Here is a 13,807-nt window from a genome sequence, read left to right on the forward strand (position 1 = left end):
TTCGCGAGAATTTATCACAAAGATAATAACAATGTCGATTTCCAAGATCCTCTTACACTGCAGTGAGCTTCTGACATACCCTGGAACCACTGCAACCATTACTGATGTATTCAGGGCATTGACGAAAGCAATCCTAAAGAGGGAATTTGATTTGTCTATTGAGCTTCCGTCTGATAGACTTTGTCCACCAGTAAGTCAGGTTGGTTGGTGTCAAGGTTGTTTGACGGAGCTGATTTTCTGCCTTACAGGTTCCAATCAGGTAAGAAAGACTCCAAGCCTTGTTATCTCCACTCCGACAGGATTTCTGATATACGCTCTCTCTTTGGCGTCCTGAGATGGCGGCTAAGATCATCCATTGGGAGAGCGTTGTCTTCATTCCTGAGTAGCACAACTTTGCGTTATCGGACAGGTCATGCTCCTGCGCCACCGAAAGCGTTCTGTCGGCCAGACTTGTTTCTCACAGATTCTATAGATATAGCTATATTCGATGGATGCAGTCCCTCGTCGACTCTACTGGTACCAAGGTTTTGTCTGATGAACATGATCCCAATCGAAAGGTCACGGGCCTCGATGTGTAAGGCATCCTCAAGTAGCTTTCTTTTCCACAAGTTTAACTAATCCTCCCCAGTGGCACCGGCGCCAGCGCTATATACGCGCTCCTGGCTACCTCTAGCCGTACAAACTGGGACATGCATGCCACAGACATTGACGACCATTCCTTGACTTACGCGGAAAAGAATATAGCACTTAACAACCTCCAAGCTCGGATCACTTTACATCGTATGGCACAAGATGATCCCTTGATTCCATTAGGTAAACTAAATGTCGAGACGATTGACTTCACTATGTGCAATCCACCTTTCTACACTAGCGCGGACGATCTCTATAACTCTTTGAACAACAAGCAGGCAAGGCCTAGTGCTGTATGTACTGGTGCCGAGGTGGAGATGATTTGCGAGGGCGGCGATTTAGGATTCGTCATGCGTATGGTGGAAGAAAGTCTTGTGCTCAGATCTCGTGTGCAGTGGTACTCGAGCATGTTCGGCAAGAAAGAGTCACTCTTTGCTGTTGTCGATAGGCTCAAGGAAGTAGGTATCGACAACTGGGCTGTCTCTTGCCTCCAGGCGGGTAACAGAACTCGACGCTGGGCACTCGCATGGAGCTTCCGTGATCGCAGACCAAGTTGGGTAAGTTATGGTCGGCCCCTGTCAGCGCCTCTTTTTTGACGAGTGTAAAGAACGCGACCAAAAACAACACCATCTCTACCGTCCTGAACCCTAGGCCTACTGAGCAGACGATTCCTATTTTCAAATTATCAATTGAGCTGGCAGTCGAAATGCTTGACCAGATCCTCTTGCCTCTTGATGTTTCCTGGAAGTGGGACTCGAATATACGCAGTGGTCATGGTAGAACAACAGGTAATGTATGGTCTAGAGCGGCAAGACGTGGTTTGAAACGCAAGAGAAACCAAGATGATACTGGCAATACTGGACCGCAAGCCGCTCGAAGCACACACGATGAAGATAACACAGTCAGAGAAGGATTTCATGCAGTGGACGACGAGGTTGCTTTGGCTTTCCGGATCTCTGTTTCCGTTGAACCCAAAGGTCAGGAGTTCGTTCTTCGTTGGCTGCGTGGTCAAGATTGGACTCTATTCGAGAGCTTCACGGGCATGCTGAAACGATCATTGCGAGAAAAGGCGTCCAATAGGCGCATTTCACAAGATAATTAGGCCCATGCGCGAAAGCATGATGAGTTACAGTTGCAGGATCATCGACATGGGCGAAGACAGAGCTAGGAAATTGTTCCTAAGTATCAAGACCACAGCACCAATATACATACCCCTTCGCAAAAAGCATGTATAGCGCCACACCATATTGCAGGCCAGAAGACCTATTGGTAACGTGAACATGTCGAGATAGGGCAAAAGATTAGCCAAGTTCGGTCACATGCTGGCAACTGAGTAAGCAGCATGGAATGGTATGATCGGGGGAAACACGTCGAACAGGTCAGGATCATAAATCTTATTCTCAGGTACGGTAAATTCAGGAGTATGACGGCAGGTGTAATTTTCACCAGTCCAGGTCCCACAACCTTGAATCCATCAAAGCTGTGCAAAGGCAGAGCAGGGATGCCTACTGCAGATGGTGTCCGCTTTGAGTGGTTATTCGCCCTATACCAAAGAAGAGGCTGGTACTTTCTGCGGCCTTTAGATGACCATGGGGCTTAATTATCACCAATCAAGTATAGAGCACTCCAAATAGTCTTTGCTTTTCACATGCAGGTTGGACGGAGCGGGGCCTGTGAGTGGAGGTCGTCTTCCGAAAGTCAATATTTTGCTTGATCTGGAAAAAGATAAAAAGAAAAGTACCCTCACCCATGCATTCACCCCTTAGGGGCTTTGCATACTTCTTCACGCTTCAGGCATAAAACTGGGTTGTATAGTTCTTCACTAAACACAATACGTCGTTATACACCTACTGTAATTGTCAGGGTCCTCGCAGGTCTCGTACGATCAAGTGCAGATTTTGATGCTACAGGCTCGTTGTGTACAGCTGTACGTTCGACTGACTGGCCCATCATGTAATGAGCGTTCTTCCTGTCGCTGGTTCATCCAGATGTCACTGTGGATCCTTAGCTTCTTCAATGGTCATCGAGCATTGCTTTGACATCCGTGTATGGCTCTGTTCAGCAGTTGAGTAGGTTGTCGTCTTACTTTACCACATCTCAGCTCGATATGCCCATCCTTGTCTCTTGGCGCAATCTCGGTCGAGATGGTATCTATGTACCTTACCCACCTGGTCAAGTCTCCATCCTTGAGAGACAAAAACCTGTCAGGAGTTTATCTGGGAAGTGACGGGCCGGGCTATTGACGCTTCTACGCCCTCACGCATTTGCAAGACCTCCTGTGATACGACGGTTCCGAATCCATCTATTGAAACAGGCAGCAAGCACCAGCCAATGCCGCCGACCCACGGTGTGTTGGAAAGTGGTCCCTGGATACCACAACCCCGTCATTGCGGGTCAATACAGTGATAAAGGCCATACTAGCGCGACACAATTTTCACAAGAGTGAGTTCGCTATTGCCGTTCGTCTCCGAGTCGAGCAAGCTTGCTTTGTGCAAACAATGTGGTTCATGGACGAGGTGCCGATTCGGGATCTGTGGAAGGTCCCCAATCCTTCCTTGCTGAGCATTGGAGATGCGGGTAGAAACAGAAGGTTTTGTACAAGTTATACTGTGATTCGAGACTTAACTTTCATAGATACAGTATATTACCGGATAGTATTGTACGATACCTCAAGCCGTCAGATTGGTCATAACATTCATTTGTTACAGCATCGCGCCTGCTCTACCGTTTTCAATAGTTCGTTGCACTGTACTTGGTAGATGTTCGGTAAAGAGCATCCAATGCACTATTACCGATAGCGAAGAGCTTGGTCCAGTGGCCACTACTGCTCGTGGTCCCTCCAGGTTGACGTACGAGGTCGGAGGTGCGAAGGACGAAAAAGCCGACGTGATTGGTTGACAATGGATATCATCAGAGGCACAGACCAGAGTCAATCATTCAAAATCTGCAGCCTTTGGTAGTGACGCTCGATACATACAGTAGACCAGAAACTTCAGGCATGGTGTTGGTACTCTGACTAGCACAGTTCCACCTTGCCTCAGTCTGGACGATCGAAAAGCCACCTTCGCCTGCGCCCACGGCAGAGGCTCCAAGATCTGGTGGCAGGGATCAAGTGCTGGCGTCGGCTGAGCTTCTCCCGTCAGCCAAGATCCGGCTAGCATCTAGAACTACCGCACCGCAGATATGGTATGAGGGTATGTACTTCGACTTGCAACATGTGAACGTGACCGAAATACCGTTCGGGCCTCATCACATCTTGCGGACTTTCCCACGGAGACGGTCGTGTGTTTCCTTGGGCCGCAAAACTGTCGACAATTTACTGTATCCCAAGGCTGCTTGCATGACCGTTGACTTCACCCAGAGCACCTCGAATAGTTGTCCACCACGCGAGTCGTTCGACGTTTCAAACCCCAGGAATCGGTTTCGTGCGGTACATACCGATTCATGAAGTGGTGAACATCCATCGGGGACGCCATTCTCCACACTGTCTCGGTTGATCTTGACTCGTTACCCGGAGACGTCGTCAATTCGGAAGCTCAAGATCAACAGAAATCAGGGATAATATAACGGTCATCAGATGGTATCTCTTTGTTGGTCGTGCGGCGTATCAGCAGTCTTGCTACCACACGATGTCTAGTATACGATTACTTCTTTAGATTCGCCCACACGCATTTGCCGCCGATCCTCTTGCTGCCTGCTTTCTCCGACAACGGGGTCAAATGCATAGGAGCACTTCTACTTGACTACCTACATATGAATGTGCTTGTGTGTCAATCATTAGTGGGGGTTTTTCCCTGCAAACCTACCTCAACGTGGTCGCCCGCGTTGAGTTGCGGGAGGCGCACCGACGTATAGCCATCGGTCGGCGAAAACACAAAAGTACCTTACCTCTGTGCATGCTTCCCTGCACGGAAGCATTGCGAACCAGCAAATTGCCGATCGACGGTCCGCTAAGTAGCTGAGGCTGTGAGGCTTTCGATGGAAGGCCCTCTTCTTGTTCTGTGCATAGCGGCAATTTCGATACTCGAGCATGAGATTCTGGGGATCCAGGATCCCCCAAGGATCTAGAGTTAACCAGAGCGGTACCCTGTAGCACTACGTGAGCCTATTCAACATGGGATTAGAATTGCTTCTGTGCAATCCGGCTATGTAGGTCTTTCTCATATAGTGTCCATTGCCTTGCGGTAGGTCGTTTCATTCCAGATTTCATCCATTTCTCCTGCCAACGTCGTCTGGGACTCAGAACAATGCGCGATCTACTTTCCCCCAGCTTCAAGCTCGAGCCGGTCAGTGTGAATGACCTGGTCGCGGCGACTCTGGTATGGGGCATTACGCTGGGTTTCGGTACGTTGACGGTATGGACAGCAGTCAAGCAGACTGTTGGGTTCTATCAACGGCGAAATAGGGAAAGCCAGCTCATCACCCCATATCTCATCATGATATGGTTTGAGATACTTGTTTGCCTAATCTTCAGTATAATTTGCTGGCTGTACCTGAAAGGCCTTATTGCTCCAAGCTTCGCATACTATTTTTGCATCTGTAAGCAATCCCAAGATCCGGATCTGCCGTACACCAACTGACTCGAGACGTAGTAACTCTGTGGGCTCTCCAGGTTTGTCGTCATACTTTCTGTTGAAACATCACCATCTAAATTCCTCTAGGTACAATTCTTGTTGCAAATCATCATCAATCGTGTCTCTGTCCTGATGGTTGATCGCCGACGAGCAAAGCATCTCAAATGGGGCGTTGCAGCCCTTATCACTGCCATAAACATCAGTGTCTATTGCATCTGGATCCCAGCCAGGTTGCAGGTGTCTGAGAATTACATAAAAATCAACGACGTCTGGGATCGTTGTGAAAAAACGATTTACCTCGTCGTCGACGCACTGTTGAACATATTCTTCATCCGGACGGTGCAGAGATCACTCGTCAAGCCAGGTCTCAGCAAGTACAGGCCTCTGGTCAAATTCAATACTCTTATCATTGGGTTCTCTCTGAGCATGGATGTTCTTATTATAAGTATGTTGGATTATGGCAAGGCTGATAACCATGGACTGATGCTGACGGAATCTCTACAGGCACTATGTCGCTGCCGAATTCCTTTGTGTGAGTCGAGCCTCGTGTCTATAAGACATTTCCTTACAGCCGCTAATCCTGTCTCAGGTACATGCAATTCCACCCGTTGGCTTACATCGTCAAGCTAAAGATTGAGATGTCCATGGCCGACTTGATCTCGAGCGTTGCCCGCGCGCGCGATGAAGATTCTAACAATGTATTCCTTACTGGCAGCGATCCGGCTCAGACCAGGAAAGACAATGCCTCAGCGTTCAACCCCAAGACTGGCGCTGCTGCTGTGGTCAAGGCATTCCAGACCGACTCGACGAGTTCCGCAGAGAACCAACAAAAGCCTAACCGACAGCGACCTTACGGTGGAAGCAGGCACTCCGGCGCATATGAAATGCACAACATACCTGAGTCAAGCAATACTTCGAGCGAGTGGGCAGATAATGATCACGTGCCCGCCGGACGGTTCGTTGTTCACAGACAAGACGAGGTGCGAATGGAGTTCGAGGACGTCCAGATTGCCGACGGCGGTAAAGACGATATAGGACACAACGAAGAGGGACGAAGGCCGCATGGTGGTGCACAGATTCGAAGAGGAAGCGATGAGACACCGTTCGTCGAGCAGGACAAGTCTTACACCCAAGTCTGGGGCAACAGATGAGGGCCGTGGGATCCAAGTCATTCCTAGCCATTGAGCGACATAATGCTCGCGACAATCCTCCCCTCTGACTCAAAAGCTATATTGGGGCCTTCCTTACATTTTTCTTTTGTACAGTAGCGGGTTAGCGACACAGGCGCAGATTTCCGCATTGATAGAGATGTTTAGATATTGACATGGCCAATGTGTCAAAGCATTGTGTGACAGACATTTACATAATTAGCAGATGAAGCAAGGCATCACCAGCAGATGCATTCTCGGACACATGCATTCTTACAACGTAGCATGAGGTCTTGGCCACTGCACTTGCGAAATCATAGGCATTACCAAGGTCTTGGAGAAGTGTGGCCATCACTCTCAGATGAGCCAGGTGAATAACGTGCCCGCGTCACTTACCCGTGCTTGCAGTCCATTCCAGTGGAGGATTTCCACCGTAAACTTCAAATGATCTCCGTTCTCCGTTGATTGTCAAAAAGCAAAGTTTTTTCAGAGCACTCCACGTTCCCAACTAATTGGTATACAAGGCTAGAAGTCGGCTAAGAGGTACTTGCGACTATCAATGATGCCCAAGGACACGGAAACATCCCCCAAGCGGTGAACCCTATCAGAAGAAGATGCGCACTGATACAGCTACGCTTCGTGTTGCGATGATCAAATTGATGCCCAGTCGAGTTTCATAAATAGACTCAAGAGGGTCAAAGTAGGCATTCTATTGCGAGAGTGAGAGATCCACCATTTTATACGAAGCGAAGCAGAAAAAGATAATCTTGATGGGGTTTCTGGAAAAAGGAAAAGCATAACTTACTTAAGGTGAGCCGCGTCGTCTGGTTAGTATTGCACGGTGGACCAAGACCAGGACGTTGGCACCATAAACAGTGTATGTCCTCGCTCCGAGGAAGTCTCGGTGGAGTCTAAGGATAAGCAGCGGAATGGTCCGAAACAACGTGGCCACAGAGCATCCCGGCGCTAGATCAATTGGCTTTGTGTATTTTGTCTGGTAGATTCAACGAAGAAGAGTCCCATCGCTCGCGAAACCGGTCGCAGTGTGCATAGAGACGGTATCGAGTGTCGGTGCGTCGTGTTTCAAGTGCATAATCTGGTCCCGACCGCTCGGGTCAGGGATCGGTTAATGACAGGCTTAGGATCAGACAAGGCAGCACAGCAGGCGAGTGGTAGGCGTGCCATGTGTTACGCGTGTGCCTCCACTATTGCGTTTTGTGGAGTGAAGCCCTAAGGCTCTGTACCTTGCCTTATGCACTCGTATGCACGACAAATTTACCGACTTCTTTGTAAATGAAATGGCTTATTCTTCGTATTCTTTCAATCGCTCTGTTCTAAGCATTGCCCTCAATTGGCGAGGCCCTTCGTTCGACCTTGGAACACAAGATTTTTAATGGTTTGCTATGGAACATTGTACTTATCGTTCCGCCGTGGCTTCACTGGCTTTACTGTCATGGAAATTATGTTTTGTCTTTTGTAATGGCGATGCATTGTTATTGATTAGTGAACCAACATATCGCATAGTGCACTGTGTCGGGGACAAGCTTATTCTTGTTCAAAAAAAAGACCAGTCAATTGGTGAAGCAGGTATGCAATTTTTGAACGGCAGCAATTCACGTCGAGCTAAACAATACAATCATCTACCTCATGCATGATGAATCGTCACCAGGTCTGGTGCTTTTGTCTCCAGCAAAACATTAAATACATTGTCAACAACACTGACCTGTCCATCAATGCATTGTCTTCAATGAATCATGGTTGGTTCTGCCATCACAGCATACTCACACAGTAACAGTGGAGAGAGAGGACACCGTACTTGCTGTGCTCAAATATTTACAGTGCTCAGCTATTCCCGCTCTATCACTCCACCAGGTGATCAAGGTACAAGTATCTAAAATTATTATGAAGCCATCAATTACACTTCTTTCTCGTCAGTTCCATATTGCGCACCACCTCTCTCATCTACTAGATATGGATGCATAGAATCTGAAATCCCCAAGTTGAACCCGAAGTTATAGATACATACCTTGGTGGACGTCCCTGTTGGCTCCTTCCACAAGATGAGCAGACTCCGGATGCTTGGGAATGCAGCTAAACCTGCCCTGTGGTGCCTCGCAACTGCCATAATCATCAACGACAAATTCTTCGAGATTGTTTCCGTCAATGGCCCGTCTATGAACCCAACTCTCTCGCCGACTTTTCACGAAACAGGCGAGCGCGACTATCTGTTGATCGACAAATGGAATGCCACCGAGAACTTGAAGCGTGGAGATGTCATCAGCTTCTTCGCACCTCATGCTCCTGAGACGTTAGCGATCAAGCGTATCGTTGGCGTAGAAGGCGACTGGGTGTATAAGGACTCGCGGCGGAGGCCAGACATCGATTTCAATGCGGAAGCATGGGATTCGATGGGAGAGATGCTTATGGTACCGTTCGGTCACGTCTGGATCGAGGGCGACAACTTCAGAAATAGCAGGGACAGCAATTGGTACGGTCCTATCAGTAAGAGTTTGGTGCATGGTAAAGCCGTTTGCATAGTCCTACCTTGGAAGAGGTTCGGCTTGAAACCTTGGGAAGGATTCACCAGCCTCACTCCGGTCAAAAAGGGTCAACTTGTGCACTCGATAGCTTGGGAGGATCTATGATTTGCAGCGGCTCCTAAATGAGAGCCGGAGCATCAGGCTTTGTGATCTACAAGCAAGCCGTCTAAGACGGCATCTCCAAGAGTCTTTTCGATCTCGCTGCAGATGGCGTCTGTTACCTCCTTTGTGTTGTTGCTGCCGCCCAAGTCCCTGGTTCTTATGCCCGCAGTAGCTACAGACTCCATCGCTTTCATGGCGCCATCAGCCACCGATTCCAGACTTCCTTTTCCAACCCACCGGACCATCTCTATCGCGCTCCATATGGCACCTATGGGGTTTGCGACGCCCTTGCCTGCAATGTCGGGCGCACTGCCGCTAATGCTCTCGAACTGTGGCATATGGGTCAGATCTCAACAGCGACATGGGATTGCAAGTGCGGCAGGATCCTCAGCTTACCATGCTAGGGCACTCCCTCGTCGGGTTCAAGTTACTACTAGGTGCATTACCAATACTTCCGCCCAAGGCAGATGCGAGATCGCTCAAGATGTCCGCATGTAGGTTGGTCGCGACGATAGTGTCCATGGATTGAGGCCTGTTGACCATGCGGACAGTCATTGCATCGACGAGCATCCTGTCCCAGGTCACATCGGGATAGTCCTTTGCGACCTCGTAGAAAACGGTATCCCACAGTACCATTCCGTGTCTCTGAGCATTGCTCTTCGTCACCATGGTCAAGAGCTTACGCGGGCGCGATCGTGCTGTCTCGAAAGCAAAACGCATGATTCGTTCGATACCGGTACGCGTAAAGATCGCAACTTCTGTGGCAACTGCATGCGGCGTGTTCTCATGAGTTGTGCCTCCCTGGCCAGCGTATTCTCCCTCGCTGTTCTCGCGGATTATGACCCAGTCGAGATCCTTTGGAGAGCGTTCACACTGGGAGAGTGGTGATTTTGTGCCAGGCAAGATACGCGTGGGCCGGACGTTGACGTATTGGCCCATGGCTTTACGGATGGGAAGGATGAGACTCCACAGACTGATATGGTCAGGGACGTCTGGGCCTATTGTGAGCATAGGATCAGATGTTATGATCAAGGACCATGGAGCGTACCAGGCCAGCCAACAGCGCCAAAATAGATGGCATCGTGCTTTTTCAGCTCCTTTATGCCGTCTGGAGGCACATACCACCCACGCTCCTTGTACTTCTTGCTGCTCCAGTCGTAATACTCGAGATCAAACTTGAAAGAGCCTACTGTTGCCGCCAGCTTCTCCAATACTTGAACAGCCGCCTCGGTGACCTCGACTCCGATGCCATCACCTGGGATTGTCGCAATGTTGTAGGTTCTAACAGACATCTCGACAGATATGTTCTATGCTAGATGGGAATTATAATAGAAGATAACGGAGGTCGAGAGAACTGCTCTGAATTGGCTATTATATCTCAATGCCCCGCCCTACGAATGCTCCAACAGGTTAAGGTTGCCCTACCCCAAATAATGACATCCGGTAAATCGGCATAGCCTGCCGCGAGCCTCACGGTGTACACCAAGCATTGAGTCAAGCGGCAATGCATCGTGATATGCCGGGAATAATACTCGTAAGCACTCTGTTAATCAGACGCTCTTCTGCCGGTTTTCACACCAGATGGCAAGGCCGAACACAGCTTCATCGACCGATTGTGCCCACCCACTTCGAATTAGTCGCATGCATTCTGTTGTTCAATAGGTCCATCCTTAATTCCGAACTTTGGGGGAACAATTAATGAAGCTTGGCGGGATTCACAGATTTACAGAGACGCGTGCCCCTCACGGCCACTTGGCACTCAGGGACACTAAACATACAGCAGCACGATGGCAGAAGAGGCAAGAGCAAGAGCGCTGCCGCAGCTTTCGAAGCTTCCCCCGCATGGCGTGGTTGCCCCTGTCTAAAATTGACCAGCGGTGAAGGGACTGGACCCCTTGTTGACGCGGAAGGTGCTCTCAAATGCTCTCGAATGCTAGACAGTCCACGTTGCTCGGACCTCCTGAGCTCCTATTGACCATCTGTTCCCTCGTACCATTGATATTATTTCTAGAATTCAAGTCCCATAAATTCGTTCACCTTTCGTCTTCTTCCATACTTTTGTTCCCTCCTGTCATCTCAGTTAAATCAAAAGCTAATCATCAAAATGTCTACCTTTTTCGATACCGCCGGCAAGTCCTTCAGTGACGTCCCAGTCGATGCCAGCAAGGACAATGCCATCGACACTACTCAATTCCTCGAGGCCGCCGAGTCCTTGACCAAGCTGTTCGGTATGTCTCACTGAGGTGGTACTGTCTGCCATGTCGCCCGTGCAGCTTCCAGGCTCTTGGGAATTGAGTCACTGATGATCATGGTAGATGTCTTGGGTTCAGCAGCTTTCAAGCCTGTCAAGAGCGACATGACCGGCAACATTGCCGTAAGTCTCCTGGTCCATTGCAGTGCATGTGTACATGAATGTGTTGGAGCATGTGATCTGATGCCCTCCTCTACAGAAAATCCGCACCCGTCAAACAGAAGCCCCCACTGAGTCTGAGACTCTTCAAGATCTCGTGAGAAACGAGCTCAAGACCAAGAAGCACACCGCCACCGAAGGTCTTGTCTGGCTGGTTCGGTATGGCGCTTTTGATTCATATATTGCTTGGAGGGGAGGAACTAACACAGCACCAACAGTGGACTTGACTTCACTGCTCAAGCTCTCCGCAGAAACGTTTCCTCTACTGATGAGGAGCTGAGCGTTTCATTCCGCGACGCATACGGCAACACCCTCAAGCCCCACCACTCCATGTTCATCAAGCCCATCTTCAGCGCCGCCATGAGCGCTACGCCCTACAGGAAGGACTTCTACGCCAAGCTCGGTGACGACCAGGCCAAGGTCAACCAGCAATTGTCCGACTGGCTAAGTGGCCTTGAGAAGGATATTGGCATCCTCAACGAGTTTTTGGCCAGAAAGGAGGCTAAGTGGTAGTCGAACCATATATATCATGACCAGCCTATGTGGCATTTACTGCATTAGATGGAGTTTTAATCCTTTGGAAACAAAGGTATTGGTTTCAAGCGAATGACAATTCTCCTACCATCATGACCTGGCGCACTTTTCACGGTCAGCAGGATAGAGCTAGACATGCTGAGTCTGGCGATCAATGACAACGTGCTGGTGCTTCAAGGACGAAAACATCGCAATGTTGCACAGGATTCCTAGCGGTCAACTCAACTGAAGGCACGGCAAGGTTGAGCATGCTTCTCTTGACAGAATGGTAATATAACATTGCACCAGCGTGTACAATGGTGAACCTGTGTGTACCTGCAGGCAGCCGCTTCTCGATATTATTACGCTGCACATACAGCGCGATAAAGTGTCAACTTGATTGATCTGCGCATGGTGGATCGTGTCTACTTTAGCCGCGAAGATCGGCTCACCCCTGCTTTTCCATACACATTTGCCGTCCACATAGTAAAGCTAGAACAAAACCACTGCATCGATATCTACCATATTAAGCATTGTCCAGAGGCCACGTCCTAACATCGTACGGTATAAGGTGTCGTTCTCAGATCAGGGGCCTGCAAAAGTACAGGTTTCCCATATCAACAAATCCTCCCAAGTCTCATGATGTCATGGCCGGCACGACCCCCCTTTCGCACACACAGCGGCGTGTCGCTGCCTCTGTGATGATAAATCACTCCGTACAAGTATCCTTATCTGTAACGCGTCCCTATTCAAGATGATGACAACAACAGCATCATGAACGTCGTTTCCTGCCTGGCCGTTCAGTCTCACTGTGATGGAGCTTCTCCCTTTGTTACATTGTTGTATACCAGCTGCGATGACTACTGTCTTAGCTGGGACTACCATGCGCTTTTGATGATCGCAAGGCTGTAGACGGTTCGACCTCGCTCTATGTCTAGGATCATGGATAGCTCTCGTTGTATTCAAGGAGCCTCTGGTGTTTGGCGGTGCTATTTTGCCAAGTAGCGACAGATGGACTTACATTGAAGACGCTGTAGCCCTCTGGCATATGTCAGTGTTTCGTCGCTGTTGCATTGCATGCTCTCTTCTCGCGGCGAGGTATTTTGCTGGATCGAACAACATGTGACAAGAAGCTAGCGACCCTTCCGAGTGCCACTTCGGAGTACCAGACAGTCAGCTTGAGGTTTCCTGGACGGTCTTTACCAGCTTGGATCTCACCTTGCCGACATGGCACGGGATCAAGTTCACTACCGCAGGCCTCAACATTTGTTTGCAATGACTGATGATATGGCAGAGCTGCACAGGATCAAAAGATCAAAAACAATTCTCCCCTCTCAGAATCGAACTAAGGACCTTCCGATGCCATATATGGCGCGATCTCTTGGTGAACCAAGAGACGACTTCAATTACAGTCGGACGCGATAACCAACTACACCAAGGGGAGGCTTGATGGGTGGCAACCCTTGCCCAGTAACCTTAACAATCTGAACTGTAGCGTCGTCGAAGTCGGAATGGTGCGTGGCATGCTGCTGAGCAGAAAATCCCGTATGCAGTTGTCATGCACTTCTGCTCCTGTAGTCCCACAATCGCACACGTCTGCCCAGCACGCTTCAATTCGCGCAGTGGCCGGCTACATGATAGTGCCGTCTCGCAACACTCGGTAGCCAGGATCGCTATGATGTAAAAGAAAACACGGCGACCATGGATGATCAGCAAAAACATTGATTCCGCCCGGGTTCGAACCGGGGACCGCCTGTGCACAAGCTCACTTGTTAGACAGAAGTGATAACCAACTACACCACAGAACCATGCATGAAAGGAACTCGTGCTGGTTCTGGTCATGAGCGGACAGGCTTGGTCCAGCAAAACGACACCCGCACCATGACCAGA

The 13,807-nt window shown here is 49.4% G+C and overlaps 5 protein-coding genes across 6 annotated transcripts; 4 read left to right on the forward strand and 1 right to left on the reverse strand.

Annotated features, from left to right (window-relative positions):
• Window positions 1–491: 491 nt before the first annotated feature.
• On the forward strand, window positions 492–1,732 carry AAFC00_002356 (uncharacterized protein; the record flags this gene model as incomplete). The annotated part of the gene is made up of 3 exons (XM_069348508.1): window positions 492–574; window positions 629–1,187; window positions 1,238–1,732. 3 exons carry the CDS (start codon window positions 492–494, stop codon window positions 1,730–1,732), a joined length of 1,137 nt encoding a protein of 378 aa, XP_069201753.1.
• A 3,145-nt stretch (window positions 1,733–4,877) lies between these two features.
• On the forward strand, window positions 4,878–6,355 carry AAFC00_002357 (uncharacterized protein; the record flags this gene model as incomplete). Its single annotated transcript, XM_069341661.1, has 5 exons — window positions 4,878–5,169; window positions 5,223–5,242; window positions 5,292–5,649; window positions 5,709–5,736; window positions 5,794–6,355. 5 exons carry the CDS (start codon window positions 4,878–4,880, stop codon window positions 6,353–6,355), a joined length of 1,260 nt encoding a protein of 419 aa, XP_069201754.1.
• A 2,057-nt stretch (window positions 6,356–8,412) lies between these two features.
• AAFC00_002358 (uncharacterized protein) lies at window positions 8,413–8,997 on the forward strand (the record flags this gene model as incomplete). Its single annotated transcript, XM_069341662.1, has 1 exon — window positions 8,413–8,997. The coding sequence occupies one exon, from the start codon at window positions 8,413–8,415 to the stop codon at window positions 8,995–8,997; it is 585 nt and encodes a 194-aa protein (XP_069201755.1).
• Window positions 8,998–9,029: 32 nt separating this feature from the next.
• On the reverse strand, window positions 9,030–10,286 carry AAFC00_002359 (uncharacterized protein; the record flags this gene model as incomplete). 2 transcript variants are annotated; one of them, XM_069341663.1, is made up of 3 exons in its annotated part: window positions 9,030–9,323; window positions 9,391–9,986; window positions 10,043–10,286. In XM_069341663.1, the coding sequence occupies 3 exons, from the start codon at window positions 10,284–10,286 to the stop codon at window positions 9,030–9,032; spliced, it is 1,134 nt and encodes a 377-aa protein (XP_069201756.1). The 2 variants fall into 2 exon arrangements, with proteins under 2 accessions (XP_069201756.1, XP_069201757.1); XM_069348006.1 differs by having other exon boundaries at window positions 9,391–9,992.
• An 812-nt stretch (window positions 10,287–11,098) lies between these two features.
• On the forward strand, window positions 11,099–11,917 carry AAFC00_002360 (uncharacterized protein; the record flags this gene model as incomplete). Its single annotated transcript, XM_069341664.1, has 4 exons — window positions 11,099–11,222; window positions 11,310–11,368; window positions 11,445–11,563; window positions 11,623–11,917. The coding sequence occupies 4 exons, from the start codon at window positions 11,099–11,101 to the stop codon at window positions 11,915–11,917; spliced, it is 597 nt and encodes a 198-aa protein (XP_069201758.1).
• Window positions 11,918–13,807: the final 1,890 nt, after the last annotated feature.

The sequence above is a fragment of the Neodothiora populina genome (assembly GCF_041146345.1).
Source record: "Neodothiora populina strain CPC 39397 chromosome Unknown canker_contig_14, whole genome shotgun sequence".
Lineage (NCBI taxonomy): Eukaryota > Fungi > Ascomycota > Dothideomycetes > Dothideales > Dothioraceae > Neodothiora > Neodothiora populina.